Source organism: Larus michahellis, chromosome 6 (assembly GCF_964199755.1).
Source record: "Larus michahellis chromosome 6, bLarMic1.1, whole genome shotgun sequence".
Taxonomy (NCBI): Eukaryota; Metazoa; Chordata; class Aves; order Charadriiformes; family Laridae; genus Larus; species Larus michahellis.
In genome coordinates this window covers 50,153,100-50,172,924 of record NC_133901.1, presented here as the reverse complement: position 1 = coordinate 50,172,924, position 19,825 = coordinate 50,153,100, and the positions used below count along the sequence as shown (strand labels likewise).

The window sequence follows — 19,825 nt, the reverse complement described above, 5'->3', positions numbered from 1 at the left end:
GGAGAATCAGAATTTGCCGAGTACATCAGTGATCAGAGCGGATACAGTTAGAGAGATGACTGTATTTCTTATGTTTCCACACAAATTGTGTGAGTACACAGTCAAAAACTCTGTGTTTTTAGATCTTTCAACAAAGTATTTTTGCTGAAGTTTTTACACTATAGAAGGCTTACCCATGTAACTATGTATTCAGAATTTTGTTGCCAAGTAGCGATATTACACTCTTAGAGAGAATCATCCTGAAAGTTCTTAGATGTGTCCATCTAATGTTCTGGTATTAGATGGGGGAGGTGATGTCAGAAGTGCTGATGTAATTAGTAAGATCACCTGTGGGCAAACAGGGCAAGCCAGCTGATTGTACATGTTCATTATTCTGATGAGTGCAGATATAAAAAAAACCTGATATGAGCATGCAGGTAACTCCTCTAGAAGTTTTTTTTAAAACTTCTAGGAGTTTTTACTGTGGCATGCTAACATTGGACCTTGAATTGATATTTTACTGTATAGAAAAGCTTAGTTTTAGGCTATGAATGAATTTCTATTTCAGAGCTTTAAGTCAAAATTCCTAGAAATGCCAGTGGCTGTACACAAACCTAGTTAGGAAGACGCTAGTGATTTTTATGGTTGAAACGTAATGGAGAAGTGGCAGCAAAAAACCTGGACTTCATCTTAAAGATGAAGATAGTAGGAATTTTTCAAAAGCTGCGTCAACAAAGAATGCAAGAGGCTAATAACATGAAGTTTCTCAGAAACAGACTGATCTTGACATGTTATGTGTATCTCTTACAGATTGTACTCGTGTTTGGCGAATGGCAGTGCAGATGAGTTCCAGCGAGGGGAGCAGCTCTTCCGGGTGAGGGCTGTCAAAGACCCTCTCCAGATAGGTAAGAACATTGCAGCTCCACATCTCTAGATATTTCAGATTCCTAAAACCATATCTGCGGTGGTATGACTGTTTCTGACATCCTAGACTAACCTTCCTGCCACGTATATTCTTTGTGTATTCTAAATACTGTGTTTGTTTCAGCCTCACTCAGGTCAGCTGTGAAACTGAGTGAAGTACCAGAAATGTTCTGAAAATTAGGTCTTTGATCTGTCTCGGTGTTTTGGAAAAAAAAAACTGTAGAATGCCTTTGTCTCCATTTTCTCATTGATAGAGAGAACTTGGTTTTCTAGAACATTCTGATCAAATGAATGCCTTGCCTAAAGTGCATGTATGGCACAGAGGAAGTTTGCAAGGTTTAATTATTCTTGTAGCAAAAGAATTGTATTAATAATACAGTCACTTGTGTAGTATATTGGTAGAAGGAAATCCCTGTTGCTGGACAGCTTTATCATTTCTCCTCACTTATCTTGTTCTTTTTGTGTTTTTTGGTTATAGAAACTTATCTTAAACAAAGAACTAGACTTGGGATTTTTCATTAAATCCCTTGAAGTAAAGAAGAATATTGAGTTGGCTTTTCCAGCTGTTAGACAGGAAGGCATTATGTCAAATAAAGACACTAGTATATCAAGGTGGGCCATGTCAATCCAATGCAGATGTGTTGTTTTTTCTGCAAGTGTAAGGTTCAGAAATAGTCTATTAATTGGTATGTGGGAACTGAACCTGGCTGTAATAAGAAATACGATAATATAAAGAGCTGTATTATGATAAGGAGGAAAGTTCCTGTATTTTCCTGTGGTGAAGGATAGAGTCTTCTGTGGGCCTGTTCAGTTGCTAGTACCAGTAATATTTAACTCTCAGTGATCAGCAGATGAATAAATTTAGGTAAAGTGCCCTCAGAAAGGGAATAAAAGGGACCCATTCTGTAGAAGTCTGGGGAGAATTAAAGAGGAGGAGATAGCAGTTAAGATACACAAATTGCAAGAGACTGATGAACGGTTATCTGAATATAGGGTAAAGCATTTGAGAAGAATTTACCTAGTCCGTTGTCTACTGTAATTAACAGTAGCAGGAATTCTTGGGAATAGAAGTGAAGTGAGGTATATTGAGTTGTTAGTGAGACCAGATAGTAGTTTTGTAACATCAACAAAATTGAGCTAAATGGGATTAAACTGACTTTTGAGTGCATTCATAAGGTCCTGTTGTCAGAACTAAAATGCCGAGAGAGGCCTCTAAGGCACCTGCCGAACTTCAGGAAGGCAAGTGTTTGAGAGACAAAATGAGTCAAAATGCAACTGGTTGAAATTCAGTAATTTCTGGGACTTTCACAATGTAAAAGAGCAGAGTATTTAATATACAGTGCTCAGACTGTGGTCAAAACTGGTTTCAGTAGTAAGTTAAAAAGGCAAGGAGGTGTAAAGCAATGTAAATGAACAAAGGCTAGGAATATTAGTGTGAAATCTGTGCTTGGGGGAGGAGGAGAGGAGTAGGGAAAAAGAGGAGTCGGTGAATGATACAGGGGAGGAACTTCTTAAGTACACATACAGCAAGTGGGCTTCTTGACAAAGGATTATGTGTGTGGAAGGGAAGGAAGTAACTTTGTTAAACTGTAATGTTGTTTCCTCCTTAGTAGAAGAACTTTATCTAATGGAAGGACTACTGTGTTTTTTGTTTTCCCATGGGTGGTAGCCCAGCAGCTGCTGCTGGTGGGTTGGATATAATTATGGTTGGCTACTCCAAATGATTTTAAGGTGTGTGGTTGCAGTTTTGAGTTTCATATACTGTCAAATGGGAAAAGAAACACAGGAAATGAAGCAGCCCTTGAGAGGGGATTTGGTTTGGAGGGGGGTTGGGCGGTGCATTGCAATATCGTGATCAATAGCACAAAGCTTGAAATGTGCTTTGTGCTCTTTTTGTCCCATTTCCCTTTGCAGTAGAAGGTTATTATTTTTTTAAATATAAGTGAGTAATCTTAGTCATCTTGTTCACATGCAAATCTATATCCATAATTTCTGAACAATAGTACCTCTTCACCACATTCCAAACCCACACTTTTTTACAGTGTTCTACTGTATATGCACAAAGAATTGACTTCTGTCAATTCCTCTCACATTTCCTTTGTAGCAGTCATATACTCCTGCCATCAAAGACTTTATTGCAGTTCTCAAATAGGTGTATTGTCATTGCTGGTCTCGGGGACTTTTTTTCTATCATAGTCTTAATTTCTTTTTAACAAATGAGGAAGGCAGCAGCAGGTTCAGTCTGGATTCTGGCTTTGACACTCCTTGAATAGTGTCTCTAAGTCTCCACTTTTTAGAGATTCTAGTACCTTGGTTTAAAACAAATAAATGTCCCAAATTGCCTTGCATTACTTCCCGTCTAAAAGCTTTTGTTCAGCTCTTGTTTTCCCATATCTGTTAGTCCTGGTAAAGCCAGAGAAAAGATTCTTGAATTCTATGCAAATTCTATGCAAGTTCTATGTTTGCTGTCATCGTTATAGGGGCATCAGAACTACCAAATATCAATTAAGAAAGCTTGAAAGCTGTATTGCAATAAATATTCTTAGTAGGGTGTTGTTAACTCATGGGTCACTTAAATCTTTTAATTCCAATTCCTTACTAAGTAGCTTGGGGTATTTCAAATTTGTGCATTTCCATCTGAAATCATGAGGACGAATAGGACCTCAGAAAAATGAATAAATAAACCTGAAATTTCACAATAAATTCACATTCTTGCAATCTCCATGAGGTGACCCGATCACTCAGGTATGCAATAGATGTGACCCTTGTCTTCACATTTAAGCAGGAAGGTAAGAGCTGTGGTCTGCAGGAGGATGTAATAGCTGCACTTTGGATGTAAACATGTACAATTTGATGACCACTTCTTTAAACAGTAGTGTTGGGCTAAGCACTCCAGAATGGTCCCCTGCATAGTCACCTTTTCAGTCCCTGCAGGAGCAGACTTTCGGAAGCTGCACAGTGAACTGAATTATGGTGGGGTTTTTTTCCTGGTAAAAGTAACCATTAATTTAATCCAGAATTTTTTCCTGGTACGGTTTCCTGTACAATGCCACAAATGGTTCTTCAGTATAGCAAGACTGGTGGTGCAAAAGAATTGGGCAGAGCTGCTTGAATTAGCAGTGTCAGTGGCAGATGTTCGTCAAACAACAGTTTGAGTTGAAGCTTGTGATATGTCATGCTGAAGCCCTTAAATTTTCTTTGTCTCTTTTTATAACTGTTCTTCCCTCTTTGCATTTAATCAGTTAACTGTCTTCATATACAAATAAAAATTTCATTGTAGGATCTTGATAAGAGTGTATAGCTGTCACCCATTCTTCTCTAACACCTTTCAAGTACTTCTTTTTCTCAGTGAAACAGGATTGCTGCAATTTCAATTTGTGGAATCCTTAATTTGCTTTTGTGAAAATTAGGACATTTTGGCATTAGTCTGAGATGCTTCTGGTATAACAGAAGGACTAGCTGAACTGTTTGGGTTGTATTATCCAAGTGTGGAACATAAATTAGAACTGTAGCTAGTAATAAGCAGTGCAGTAATTTTGTGGTGAATGCCTTCTATTGTTTTGATTCTGTTCCAATTGCTAAAATGGCTGAAGAATTTGGGTGGCATTATGTGTACTAATCAAAATAATCACCCACATCAGGAAGAGGATTTGAATTCTGGGGGACAGGGAAATAGAAAGGTTAAGCAAGGTAAGAGCAAGTTTGTATTGGGACAGGGATTATATTTTGAGGAAGAAATACTGTACATTGTTTTAAATGGTAATTAGTAGGTCACATGCACTTCTGAACACTATCATCATTATAATCTCACAATATCATAATAAAAACTAGTAGTGTGGATTTATAATGTACTTCCTTGTGCTGATGATGGAGAAACTATTTCAATCATCTGTCCCAAGCCATATTTTTTTCATTTAAGGTAGATTGTTGGACTGAAATTCGGTTATGGCTTTGAAACCCATGGTGCATTCTATGCTTCATTAAAACTGAATTTGAGAATAGCAAAAAGGCACTGAGGCTGATACTCATTGCTGTAGAGGGTGATTAACTGGTGATAGGGACCTTCAAGACAAGTAGAAGATTCATGCTCCTGATGGCCTTTTCCTGCTTGTAATATGAGTGCCTCTGGATAACCATTATCTGTAGAGGAAGCTGCATTATGACTACAACTGGTATGCATTGTACATGAGTTTACATGAAGCCAAGCCTCATTAAAGCTCTTTGTCATCCTGCTTGAGATGAGATTCATAATTTATTTGTTTCATTACAGATTTATTGGGCTGTATTCATTCAAGTGTTATTGCTGAAATTTCCCTTTTCCATTGATTTTAGTCTAAGCAAGAGGGATGTTTTGTTTTCTGAGTACGTGGTTTATAAAAATGGAATATTCACAAAATTGCAAGGAGGTACATAATTTATGAGAAACGGGTAGCTTCTGAAGCCACAAAGTGAAAGTAAGTGTTCAGGTGTAAGTGATGCCTTCTTTAGCTCACTGTAAAATTGTGAAAGGTGACTTAATTGGAAATAATTCTGAAGAAGTCACCTAGCTTGTACTGCACTGTGGTCGGAGTTAATTAAACATAGAAATCATGCCCAAAATATGTGTTGTCTAGCTTTGACCCTGTGATCAAAAACCCATACTTTTCAGTGATGGCTTTATCCATTTCTGCTTTTCTTTTTTAAATATTAATAAAAATAAATATATAAATAAACTAATGTGTTAAAAGCTAGTATTTTTGAACCTCTTATATTCTGCCATAGCTGATCGGGAAGAAATAAGTGCTGGAGACTCTAGATCCATGTCCATCCCTATATGTATGTTGTTGCTAGACACGTCGTTTCACTGTTTAAATGGCACATACCTAAATTTCCATTCTAACCGAATCTGTCTCCCAAGCACCAGAAGAGTAACTTTGGACTTTTGAATTTTAACAGGTTTCCATCTGAGTGCCACTGTGGTTCCCCCACAGATGGTGCCACCCAAAGGTGCGTACAACGTGGCGGTGATGTTTGATCGATGCAGGATCACGTCATGCAGCTGTACCTGCGGAGCTGGGGCCAAGTGGTGTGCTCACGTCGTGGCGCTCTGCCTCTTCCGGATACACAATGTAGGGCTTTAAATACAGTTCTGCTCTCCCCTAGGCATCTTCTCCAAGTCTCTCCTCATTACGGTTTTATACAACACGCACTCTCTTTAGGGAAATTGTTCTTGGCACTCCTCTTGGTTACAGATTGTGCAAATGTGCGTTCACAGTTGCAGTCTGCAGGCTGAATTGTCTGAGGCTCTAAACTGCAGAATGTCCTTTGGTAATGTGCAAATTGCTAAGGGTAGATACAGAGTCCTTTTTGGCCCCTTCCTGTTTCTCATTTAAATGCTAGAATTACTCATTCTTTCTTCAGTTCAGCAAGGAGTGAAAGGTCACCGATAGTTAGTCTTTTTTAGAAGTCTTTGTAAATATGGGATTTGAATGCTCTTTCTTTTGGTTGTTTGATCATTCAGAGTGCAGAAGGAAAGTAATTTTGATCAGTCTTGGCCTTTATGTTCACCAGTTTGTTTTAACACATACAAGTGTCATTTTGACTTGATTTCAAACAGTCAGTTAAGTTTATGGTTTTGTTTGGCTGCTTGTATTCTCTGTGGCCTTGTGTAGAGTGAAAAGTAGGCGTTTCTTATCCCAAGGAACTCCAGGTGAAAATGCGTAGAATCAACATGAAATACGCAAGTTGAGGGTTCAGTCTTGCATACAGATTAATTTCCTTGCTCTTTGGGAAGCTAAGAAATATATTTTAAGGAAGGATTAAGCTTGGATGATTAAAAGGAACAGAAGATTTTCTGCTGTCACAGAACATTTTATAGGTAACGTGCTCATGATCAACTCCAGATTCTTAAATAAGTGCTAATAACCCGCTGAAGCTTGTTAATATTTCACAATGGACAATTGTAATAGGCTTAAATTGATACTCTTGTGAAATCATTGGAAAATTGGTATACTTTCTGGACTTAGGACCAGAGAGTTGGCAAAAAAAAAAAGAGTTCTGCCTTGAATTATTAGTTCCAGTTTTAAAAGATGGGTATGGAGAGTGAGAATAAGAAACAAATTTTCATTTATATTATTTACACTCAGAAAATTTGGACCCTGTGTAAGATAAAAATAATCCTTTTCCCTCCAATCCTTTCTTCTACCTGAAAAATGGTAATGAAAGGATTTTCATGTTTGTATATACTGACTGCTGACACTAGCAAGTTACAAGCCAAGGTATAGTGCTCTATGTCAGCAAATCAATATCAGAAGCATCTTTATTCTCAAACTGCTCTTGCCTGTTCCCAGGTTAAATTTTAGGTAGGTGCCATTTGGGCATTTTTTTATTCCGTACAGTGAAAAAGGTTAAGAAACTAGTGGTGGTTTGTGTTGTGTGTTTGTTTTTTTTTAATCATCTAAGTTGTTATAAGATATGGAACGAGACTGATTTTAAGATTGAAGAAAAAAAACCGCTAATGAGATAAATGAGGTGGTTGTGATTCTGTGAAGCATACCCCCACAGAGCTGGTTGGTTTGCCAGAAGCTTAAAGAATAATGTCCTATTTTAGAGGTTTGTTTGTGAAATCCCTGCCAGTATTTGTGCAATTGCTAGCAACAACAGATCTTAAGCACAGCTGTTAAAGCAGTTTCCTTGAAAAGAAACTCTTAAAAACAGTTTTTATACAGCCTAGACAGCTTATTTGCATCCTATCTGCAACACACCACGTAATTACAGAAAAAAACAACTGTCCATCAAGACCAAGCATGGTATGCATGAGCATAGCTACTGTTCATGACACTTCATCTGTTCAGCGGACACAGCTTCATTAACTCTGACCTGTTAATGGCAGTTTATATTTCCTTTTCTTTCTTTAGGCATCTGCGGTATGCTTACGAGCACCTGTTTCTGAGTCCTTGTCTCGGCTACAAAGAGACCAATTGCAAAAATTTGCTCAGTACCTAATCAGTGAACTTCCACAACAGGTAAATGGGGACAATTGATAGGACTGATTTTTTTCTTAAATTCAGTTATTTTTATTCTGGGTCAATTTATATGATGTCTTTTGTTGCAGGATAACCAGTTATGCTGTTTGATTGTGAGTTGCTTGGAAGGCTTTCAGTTCTTGCCCTTTTCATGTTTGTCATTCTATTATTTGACAATTGTCTATTGCCAAGTAAAAGATTAGAAGTGTCTTAAAAGGAGAAAGAAGAGCGATGGCTATTCATATTAGCATGAATGTGCACTTAGCTTGTGGAAGATCAAACACAATAAAATAAATGCATGGTGGTGAAAAGCTTAGGTCAGAACAAATCAGGTTGCTTCTTTTTTGTGTGTTTGGTTACTTAAGTGGAGAAGACTACCTGGGGATGTGTTGTATATGCCTTAGGTGAGCACTTCCTAATGCACCCAATTGGTGACCTTTTGACTTTCCCCAGTGTAGCTTCTTGGTGATTCTTGAGAATCACTTGGGTTATGGAAAGTAAGAAACATGAAATTTTGTTAGTCAAAGGCAAAGTCTGCTTTCTTATTCCTTTAATATCTATGTTGTTCAAGGTGAGATCATTTATATAATGTGCTTAAAATGCTTGCACAAAATACACAAGAATACCTAAGTAATTGTGAAATGTTTGCTTTAAAAATATAAGAGCTTGGCAACTTTTTTATGCTGGTTCAACCAAAGGAGGTTGAGGAAAAACTGACCTGCATGGGTATCTGTCACATTTCAGTAGCGCGTGCATAATGTCTTAAGTAGGAGTTAGATTACTGTCAGCATGTGTCTAAAATTCATATTTTGGTGCTGTGCTTGGGACACTAAGATATTCTGTTGCTAAAAAGTCCTCTAAATTTCCTACAGAAATACATAATCTTCTTATGCGAGGAAACAGAGGAATCATAAAATATGAAAGTGATATAAAAGTACTGCTTTTTTGTTGCTGGGAGTTCAGCCCCAACAGTGTGTGCTTCTTGCTGCATTACATAACAGACAAAGCTTTTCTTCTCTCCTTAAGAACTCAGAGCTTTATGTCACATAGCCTGGTGCTTAATAAAGGAGGGTTTTGAAAGGCTAGCAGTGGTGGTAGTTGTTTCCTGAATGACATGTGAGTTGTTTGCTTTCAAATATTATGCGTCTGCTCCTTTTTCCAGGGTTTATTTCTCCTTCAGTCATGTGTACCAGCTGTGCACTCAGGAACATCTGGATTATTTAATTTAATTATTACCATCTTGACAGATAATCTGATGGATGCTGCCCAACAGAAAAGTTTGGGTTTTGTTGGCAGATGCATCTTAACCCGTGTGTGTAATTCCCGTGAAAAAGGCAAGGCGCACCCTAAACTCTTCCAACAGTCTTATTCCTGGTCTTCAAGATTTCTGGGTGAAGATGGATACTCTGATACCTTGGGACACTGCATTTTGACTGTATGATGTAGAATTAGAGTAGGCTGTACACGTGATTCTATTTTGTCCTTATTTCCAGCTTGTGAATTGCATTATGGTGCAGTCATGTAATGCTGAATTACTTTCAAGTGTAAAGGGAGGGTGATCTGTAGGAATGCAGCTAGATAAGGAGATGTTTTTCAAAATCTATGTAGAAAGTGTTTTCTGTATCTATGAAAATGTCAGTGATTCTGAGCAGCTTGGAACTTATTACCCAGTTCTTCTCCCAAGAGCTGTTTCCCTTTGTGAAGCCAGTACTCCTATTCCAATTAAATATGAATATTTTGGAAAAATTCCTGAAGGAGAGTCACTGCAGGTGGCTGATACTTCAACCTTTAGGTGTGTCATTGCCTAGACCTGTGACTTCTCTGCTTTGTGGTTACTTAAAATATGTAGTAGTGGAAAAAGTAAAAAATAGCTTAATGCTGAGTTTGTTTCTTCATGTGACTCAAATGCAAAATATCCTTCTGAATCATTGTTTTTTCTTCCATCTGTTCGAGATGGATCTGTATTAGATGCAAATGTAGGTGTACTCGGTGTGCCTTGTTTTACAGTGTGATCTTTAACCTCAGCTGTTGTGTGGAGAGAGATGGGGGGATATCAGATGTTCTCTTGCAAGTCATTTAAATCCTAACTATATGCCTAACCAGTTGTAAGCATGTGTGCTAATGGCTAAATGGGTTTATAGTTTCAGCCCAGGCTTAGTTTGGGGAAAAAACACTTTCTACTATGCATTTTTCTTTCAAAAAGAGCATGTCAAGGGTATATCTACTCAGGATTTTGCAGTCAGGTATGAGCCTTCTCTGCTTGTCTCTGAACTGTCCAGAAACTGATTGCGTTAGTTTACTGCTGAAGTTGCATTAGTTTACTATTGAGTCAGAGTTAATATATATATGGTCTTTTTGCTAACAGGATGGTAAATAAAATACAGTCTGCCTGATAGATTATGTATAGATGTAATTTATAGTTTGCTCCTCTCCTCTCATTAGCTTGAGTTTCAGAGAAATGATTTAGGAAAAAAAAAATAAAGAATGTTCAAAGTGCAGGTAAATGGTGACCTTGACTGCAGTCACTTCCATCTCTCTCAAAATTAGCTGCGGTATCACTCTTCATGCTCATACTCTTCAAGAAATGAGAAGGGAACCAGTTACCTATGATGCTTTTGTTTATTTCTTAGGATGTGAATGTAGGAAGTAGACCTTGGATATAGGTTTGCTTTGAGAAAGGAGAGGAGAAAGTGTAACAATTGGTTTGATATTGTATAATCTATAGCACCCTCTATTGTCCTTTCTGAAAACATGACTGTGTGTTATTTGATACTTCCGAAATGATGAGTGTTTAAATCATGAAAATCCAGGCAGATGTGGGTATATCAGGCTGAGAAATACTATGTATATTGAAAGTTTGCTTCATGTTTTCAGATTCTTCCAACTGCTCAGCGCTTGCTGGATGAGCTGTTATCTTCTCAGTCTACTGCCATCAACACAGTGTGTGGAGCCCCAGGTAACCTTGATATATCTTATTTCAGTAATCGGTGTCACAGATAGAAGTGTGTATATTTCCATTGCTTTGAGTTTCTGAACTGGTCTGTTACCATGTAGATGGGATTGCAGGTGGAGGTCAAGGAAAAGGGCTAAGTACAGGGACTTGCATGTATATGTGGCACAGCAGCAGGCACTTGCTGGTGTAATGGATGCCTCAGAGTATATGCAGAGGAAGGGAGAATCAGGCAGTGCACCTTTCTAATGAAAGATTTAACTTTTTAAGTTGGTATTAATGATAGACTCCTGGAAATGTTGATTGGAGGGGACCTCTTCAACCTCCTACTTGAAAGAGGACTGTTTGCAACACTAGATTGGGTTAGCTGTGGCTTGGGCTAGCTTACTCAAGTCTTGGTTACCAGACATGTTGCAGAGTATTCCTGTTTTAGTGCTGTGTTACCCTTTGAGTCAAGAATTTTTTCCTCGTGTCCAATATGAATACCCTTTTTTATCATCTTCTACTGCCAAGAAGAGTTTGCCTGCATTGTGTTTGTGATTCCAAGTAGTTGTAGGCTGTTAATGATCAACCCTCACCCTCTCCTTCTTAGATGAAATTCACCCATCTTCCTCAGTCTCACCTCATGGGTCATATGTTCCATGCCCACGACTATCTTGATACACCTCCACTATATCCTCTCTGGTTTCTCAATATTGTTCCTGGTCTGGGGAACACAAAACTGGGTACAATATCCTAGGTGTAACTTTACCAGTGCCCGGTAGAGGGGGATAAAATAAGTTCCTTAAATCTGCTAGCTCTGCTTTTCTTAACATAGCCCAGCTTGCAGGTTGTTTTTTTTTTTGTTTTGTGTTTTCCGTGGAAGTTTGGCATTGGTTTGTGTTCAGCTTGGCATCCACCATAATCACCAAACCCTATCAGCTATTCAGCTGTTTGGTTTTCGGTCTGTACTGATGCATGGGGTTTTCTGTCCCAGGTACAGAAGTTTATGTTTTTCCTCAATGAACTTCATGAGGTTTCTATTGGCACAGTCCTTGAATTTCTGCCGATCCCACTGGTTGTAGGGCTACCATTCAGCATGCCAGACATGTCTCCCAATTTAGTGTTGTCAGTGGTTAAGGTAATGTTATGATAGCATTTTCAGATAGTTCTGAATAGTGAGTTCCACAATGGGTGAAATAAACTGATTAAGACTGCCTGTGTGCTCCCTATAATCCCGGTGATTGGGCACACAGACAACAGTATCTTCAAAGCCTGTTCTTCAGTATCTTCAAAGACTCTGTATGTGTTGTTTTTTGTCAAGATCCCACTGCTGGACCCTCTGCATCAGATCAAAGCACCTGGTACTTAGATGAGTCTACTCTGAGTGACAACATAAAGAAAACCCTTCATAAATTCTGTGGACCCTCTCCTGTTGTTTTCAGGTAAACTGCTTCCCATAGAAAGGAAAGTGGGATATCGACGTAACCTGTAAGCTCATTCACTGTGTAGCCTGTACCCTTATGTGATGCCATGGATGGAAGGATGCTTAGTTTTGTGGTTGCTCTTCTGGACTGTATTTTTCATAGCTTGTCCAATGTTATTTCAGCAGAGCATACTATATTTGCACAATATCTTACTTGTCTGGTGTTCTTAGTCTCATTAGGCATCATTTCTTTTAGGTTGTACATGTCTGCCCCATTTAAGGTGCAAATGTATTTCTAAATGTAGAATATACTCTGGATTTTGTATGGCTGTGCTTTATTTAATTTTTTCTCACCCTTGCTCTTCTGTTTTATCTACAGTGATGTGAATTCAATGTATCTCTCTTCCACGGAGCCACCAGCTGCTGCTGAGTGGGCCTGTCTCCTGCGTCCCCTGCGAGGAAGAGAGCCTGAAGGAATCTGGAACCTGCTTTCCATTGTGCGGGAGATGTTTAAGAGACGGGATAGCAATGCAGCTCCTTTGCTGGAGATTTTGACTGATCAGTGTCTCAACTATGAGCAGGTATTAAAATCTTTTTGCTGTGGGGGTCGAAATTCTGGAGAACCAGGTTGAGCTAGTGGCTGCTGCCATGTGCCTGTACAATGCATGGCTGAATACATATTATTTTTTAACAGTCTGCATGCACGAGGGGCATGTGCTTCTCTACACTAAAATGGTGTTACAGTTTGCTCTTGTGCTGATTTAGTGATGTCCAAGTAACACTATATCCCAAAAATACCTCAGTCCTTTTAACATGAATATATGGTGTCTGAACTCTTTTGTTCAGCCTGTTTGATTTGATTTCTGCCCCATCAAGATATTTTATTTTGATGTTTTTTTTCCTAAACAAAGTACATCACATATGAGCTGTCATTTTGATAAAAACTAAAGATATATGTTGGGTGATAGAATCTCAAATTCTTTCATTGTTTTTACAGAAGATATCTCTTGATGGGTTTAAGTAACAATTTTTTGCATATTTTTAAAATAATCTTAGGGAAGAGGTTTCCTTTGACAGTTCAGGATGCTGATCTTACTCTGTAATATAAGTTGCAGTGTAAGTTTCCATATTGCTCTATCACATACCTCAACTTCGAGCAGGTGAAAGGAAATGCTTCATTTGTCACATTTGTTACAGAATTACAGAATGTGATTGTTCACTTTGTCCCTCCAAGTGTGAAGGCCTCTAGTAAGAGAACCTCCTGTGAGTGTTTTGTTCTGCGGGCATGTGCTTTGTAACTAGAGAAATTTTGAGATGCCTTTAGTTCTCAAAAACCAATGCTACTATAGTGCTTGTAGTTATTTTGGAGTCAAATAAAAACATGATACTAACTACAGATCATGTTTCCTTGTGGTTATGAGGTTAAGTGAGAGCAGGGGATGAGATGTTGTCGACAACACAGCTCCACTGAACATTTTCTTCTGCAGATAACCGGCTGGTGGTACAGTGTGCGAACATCTGCATCACACAGCAGTGCTAGCGGGCACACAGGACGCAGCAACGGCCAGTCAGAAGTAGCTGCGCATGCTTGTGCGAGTATGTGTGATGAGATGGTGGTTCTTTGGAGGCTGGCTGTCCTTGACCCAACTATTAGTCCACAGAGGTGAGCACCAGAATCAGATCCAGTCTCTCTTTATTTCTGTGATGTTTCAAGGACACTCAAGAGTTTCTTCTTGTAGATTCCTTGTGTTTGTATCGTTACCTCATTACCTTTTCAACTATTAGTCCTTCTGGACTATGTGCTATGTAAGGTTCAAGAGCACTATAATTATTTTAAAGTGTAATTACTATTGCTGCTCACTTTTAGCAACATCATGTAGTGTGAATAATTTGTTTTCTGAGAGGTCTCTTTTGCATATGAGTGTAATTCTGCATTTCAATGTCCCAGTGAAGAACATTTCTTTGAATGATAACACTGCCTACCAATAAATTTTAATGCTTTCTAAATTTAGCAACTTAATGGATTTCTGTTCAGCCCAACCATTCACTGTTGTCTATTTCAAGACGAACCATTTCTTGCTTTCTGTGCTCTTAGGGAGTTTATTCTCTGCAGTGTGTTGGTAAACAGTGTCACTGGTGTATGATTTTTCAGTCAATGTTTTCAATTGTCTGAGGAAAAATTTTGAGGCAGGCTTCTAAACCATATTGTGCCTTGGTAAATCACTGCCAATCTTTATTTAGCACTAGTTGAATAGCAGTGGAAGTGCTGAGGGCTCATGTAGAGATACTGTGGTTGACATTGTAATAATTCGTTTTGTACATCTAGTCTACAAAATGTGGTGTGTAAAATGTACTGAATTAGTTTAATGTGCTAGAAATGCTCAGAAAAAAATTCAGAACGAATGAAAACAGGATGGTATTTTCAATACAATTACACATTAACAGGATTTGCTTTTTGTGAATTTTGTTGTGTAACATTAATAAAAAGACCTATTTTTGTGGTTTAACCCAGCTGGCAGCCAAACACCATGCAGCTGCTTGCTCCCTCCTTCCCCTCCTCCAGTGGGATGGGGGAGATAATCAGGGAAAAAATGGTAAAATCCCAGCTGAAACCAGGACAGTATCCCCCCCTTATTCTATACCATCTGCATCATGCTTGGGTCATACACTTTCCAATACATTCCAATTAATCACCACCACTTTTCCTGTCTCTAGCTGGGCAGCAATATCTTGCCATGGTGGGGCAGCCCAAATGGGTTTGCCTCTGCACTGCCAGTTGTTCTGCATCCATTCCTGTAACTATCCCCACAGAGCATTTGCCACCATCCATGGATCAGTATGGAGATAAAGTACTGGCCATTTTTCTCGTTCAGTGATATCTAAAACCAACTGGATGGCTTTCACCTCTGCAAACTGACTCGATTCCCCTTGTTGTTCAGGAGACACCTATCTATGTAAGGTACATCAGGGACACTAAAATGGCTGCACTTTCTGTCTTGTACAGTTTACAATATGAAGTAGCTAAATACAGGGGAAAAAGACAAATCAAAAACTGTAGGAAACAGGGAATAAGGCTTAAAATAAACACAAACATCAATCAGATCACACAGAAAAACCATAAAAGATTTTGGCTTTTAATAAAGAATGAAGTTGTGCTATGTGTATTCACATTTGAGTTATTTGGCACAGTTCATATTTGCTCAGATCTCCTACTTGAGCTCATGCAAAATTGAAATACTTCTGCTTCATTAGCTGTTCTTTTGGCCTTTGAATAGTCACCAAGAAGAACCCTCTTCTACCTGTCTTTGCCGTTCTTTCCAGTGAATTGTAAGAAGACTTGCTACCTCATTTCTAATTCATTACTGGCTCTTATCCTTATGGTACCCTTTCCTGAGTAGTTCCCCATTCTTCTTTTTCCTTCTGAAAATCATAGAATCATAGAATCTTCATGGTTGGAAAGGACATTTGAGATCATAGAGTCCAACCATACACACACACACACACACACACACAAAAAACCCCAAAACCCCAAAAAAACAACAAAAAGAAAAAAAACCAAAAAAACCCCTAACCTCCACTCTCTGCCCTTCAGAGCATGCCCTGAAGTGCCAAATTTACACATTTCTTAAATACCTCTAGGGATGGTGATCCAACCACCTCCCTGGGCAGGCCGTTCCAGTGCCTGACCACTCTTTCAGTAAAGTAATTCCTCCTAATATCTAATCTAAACCTCCCCTGCCCCAACTTCAGACCATTTCCTCTGGTCCTGTCATTATTCACCTGGGAGAAGAGGCCAACACCCACCTCTCTCCAGCCTCCTTTCAGGTGGCTGTAGAGGGCAATGAGGTTTCCCCTCAGCCTCCTCTTCTCCAAGCTAAACATGCCCAGCTCCCTCAGCCTCTCCTCATATGACCTGGTCTCCAGACCCCTCACCAGCCTGGTAGCTCTCCTCTGGACACGCTCCAGCACCTCAATGTCCCTCTGGTACAGAGGGGCCCAGAACTGAACACAGTACTCGAGGTGAGGCCTCACCAGTGCCGAGTACAGAGGCACGATCACTTCCCTGCTCCTGCTGGCCACGCTATTCCTGATACAAGCCAGGATGCTGTTGGCCTTCTTGGCCACCTGGGCACACTGCTGTCTCATGTTAAGCTGGCCGTCCACCAGCACCCCCAGGTCCTTTTCTGCCGGGCAGCTTTCCAGCCACTCTTCCCCAGGCCTGTAGCGTTGCTTGGGGTTGTTGTGACCGAAATGCAGGACCCGGCACTTGGCCTTATCAAGCCTCATACAGTTGGCCTTGGCCCATCGATCCAGCCTGTCCAGGTCCCTCTGTAGAGCCTTCCTACCCTCAAGCAGATCAACGATCCCACCCAGCTTGGTGTCCTCTGCAAACTTACTGAGGGTGCACTCAATCCCCTCATCCGGATCATTGATAAAGATATTAAACAAAACTGGCCCCAGAACTGAGCCCTGAGGGACACCACTGGTGACCGGCCGCCAAGAGGATTTCACCCCCTTAATCACAACTCTCTGGGCACGGCCATCTGGCCAGTTTTTAACCCAGCGAAGAGTACACTTGTCTATGCCATGATTTGCCAGCTTCTCCAGGGGAATGCTGTGGGGGATGGTGTCAGAGGCCTTACCAAAGTCCAGATAGACAACGTCCACAGCCTTCCCCGCATCCGGAAGGCGGGTCACATGGTCATAGAAAGAGATCAGGTTGGTTAAGCAGGACCTCCCTTTCCTAAACCCATGCTGGCTGGCCCTGATCCCTTGGCTGCCCTGCACTTGCCATGAGAGCTCACTCAAGATGATCCTCTCCATGATCTTTCCTGGTATCAAGGATACCAGGAAAATCCTCTCTTTGAATAAGCCCTACCATTCTGCTCCCTTGTTAATTAATTTCTTTAGTGGTCAAATAGAAGCAGTTGATTTTGTTTAGCCCCTTTTGTCCTAATACCCTTTGCACCTAAATTGGGGCACCTCGTTTTGACTTGATTTTTTGGGTTTTTTGGCTTTTGATAGGAAATCTGAGAGGATTGAGGTGTTGGGCTTGTACCTCAGATCTCTGAAATCTGGCAGAAACAAGATGGCAGTTGATTGAGACACTTGCTGTAATTTCTAGAAATGTCTTTTCCTCTTCCTGAATTAGATCACCCAAATGTATATTCGATTTAGACTATCTTGCTAATGTGCCTAGGCCCTACGTGAGATTTGGAGCTGGGAAATGCAGAAATGCTTTGTTCTTCCCATGGTAATATGGGGCATGGGACTAACTGCTGTGTAATTAAGTCTATATAACCCTACCAGCTTGCTTCTTCCTCAGAGTTATTTGAACTTCAGTTATTTTTGTCTTGCTTGTTCTGTGGCTTGCAACAGTTTACTCTCTCGAGGACAGACTGCTAAAGCCTAAGTTAAATTGTTGGTCTCTAGATAGGCATATCAGGGTAAAGAGGTAAGTGCCTGGGAGGTAGATTAGGTGGTCCTGTCTGGCATTGTGCTTCTCTGGGCAGGCTGTTTAGATTGTACATGTGAATGTCTTGACTGGAGTTGTTCACAGGGCTGTTTCACAGCTGCTGCAAACTGTTCTGTGAATGTTTCCAAGAGCAGTTCCCCGTGGCACTCCCTGGTGTCAGGCTGCTGAAGCTTGCATCACTAATACCTTATTTGGTATTAGCAATTAGATAAGCAAACAGGGCAGACAGTATTTAATTTTAAACCTCACAGTTTGTGTTGTGCTTTCATGTTGGCACTGTTCTCATTTTGTTTCTGTATCATGCGCCTATTTAGGACTCGTTTGTTAAAATACCTGTTTCCTTTTTTCAGCCTGTCTGCTTACTAATGCTGCCTATACTTAATTCAGCAGAAGATGTTTCTGACCAAAAGGAGGAGGTGTTCTGTGGGTTAAGAGATAGTTTGTCACAGGTGCATATTGCGTTTGCTTTCTAACCTGTCCTCTTACTTCTTCTCTTAGGCGCAGGGACCTTTGCTCACAGCTCAGACAGTGGCAGCTGAAAGTCATAGATAATGTTAAGAGGGGTCAGCACAAGAAATCACTGGAGAAGCTCTTCCAGGGTTTCAAGCCAGCTGTGGAAGCCTGTTACTTCAACTGGGAGGAAGCTTATCCCATTCCGGGGATCACATATAGCAGCACTGACAAGAAGAACTCATTCTGTTGGGTAAAGGCCATCCAGCAGAGGAGCTGCCGGTTGCAGTGTGCAGAAACTGCCTGTGAGGCTGGTAGAACCCATGGACAGGAGCCCGGGGGATCATGTCTGCAGCCTGGGGACAGGCTGCGTCCCTCTCCTCAGGAGCCAGCAGTTCGTCCAAAGGAACTAACCGGAAAGCGGAAAGTTGTCTCTGAAACACCACAGAGGGTTCTGAGACGACTTTCCGCAGAGGGTGATAAAGCTGTGTATAAGACTGCAGTGGGCAAAGCAAAGTTGCCAGTGAATAAGGGCTTGACCAGTAAACACAGTGGGAAACGCCGCATGAGCAGTGAAGACAGCTCTTTGGAGCCAGACTTGGCAGAGATGAGCCTGGATGACAGCAGCTTGGCTCTGGGGGCAGAAGCCAGCAACACATTTAGTTTTACAGAAAGCCCATTGAGCAGAAGCTACAGGGACACCTTTGAAGAGGATGGTGGGGTGTACTTCTCTGAGGGACCTGAGCCCAGTGTCAGGAGCAGTTCCATGGCCAAGAAATCGCCCAAGGATCCTGTGGGGGAAATGGGTAGTGGTGATGATGACCTGCCTTCTGCAGATGAGAACAGCGGTGGTGTGAGCCTGAAACCAGAAGAAGTGGGAGATAATGGTGCAGCGGGGGGAGGGGATGATGGAGAAGAGGAAGACGATTACCAGGTATACTATCTGAATCCACAAGAGGTAGCCAAGGAAGATGATGACAAAGCTGAAGGGGGAAATGAAGAGGAGCAGGATATATTTGCTGGTATAAAGCCTCTGGAACAGGAGAACCGGATGGAGGTGAGCCGAATCCAGTTCTAAACACTGTTTTGCAGTTTTATGTATTGTATGCATCATGGTCTCACTATCCTCCTAGCGGCCACACTTAACCTGCATTAAACTGTGTTAAGTTGTTAAATCAAGTGCTTAATTATAATGTTGTCATAACCCGTTGTATCATAAGGTATCTGCAGTCTTAATGAAGTGGTATCACACATGTGTGTTTCCCACAAGCTTAGCTCCCTATTTCTGTGCTAACTGCAAGTGTCTCATAGTTGTAGCTGGTCCCATCTCATATTCCAGGATTTACAAATGTAGGCAAAACAGTGTGCGCTTTTTACCTAGTCTCACTCTTAGAAATGACAAAATTGAGCGGAAATTAAAAAGAAGACCAAGACATGCCCAGCAGGAAAAATTTAAATCCAAACACATAAGCAGAAATTCTCTGGAAAGCCAGAGCTAATCTAAATAGACTGTGTCACGTTTCTGTAATAACCTCAAAATATGTTTAGAGCTTTCACCTATATGAGCGAGCAGCTGAAATAGTTATAGTCAGTCATGGAAATAGTTATAGTCAGTCAGTTTCAGTTTTAGGGTTTTT

At 40.4% G+C, this 19,825-nt stretch overlaps 1 protein-coding gene across 2 annotated transcripts in view; it reads left to right on the top strand.

Annotated features, from left to right (window-relative positions):
• ZSWIM8 (zinc finger SWIM-type containing 8) overlaps positions 1-19,825 on the top strand; it is a 73,219-nt gene that overhangs the window by 25,564 nt on the left and 27,830 nt on the right. For both annotated transcript variants that reach the window (XM_074592980.1, XM_074592979.1), the window contains exons 3-10: positions 790-884; positions 5,839-6,011; positions 7,800-7,907; positions 10,782-10,863; positions 12,161-12,281; positions 12,642-12,843; positions 13,750-13,925; positions 18,237-19,245. In XM_074592980.1, the coding sequence (XP_074449081.1) occupies positions 790-884; positions 5,839-6,011; positions 7,800-7,907; positions 10,782-10,863; positions 12,161-12,281; positions 12,642-12,843; positions 13,750-13,925; positions 18,237-19,245 (1,966 nt within the window). The remainder of the gene's footprint in view (positions 1-789; positions 885-5,838; positions 6,012-7,799; positions 7,908-10,781; positions 10,864-12,160; positions 12,282-12,641; positions 12,844-13,749; positions 13,926-18,236; positions 19,246-19,825) is intronic.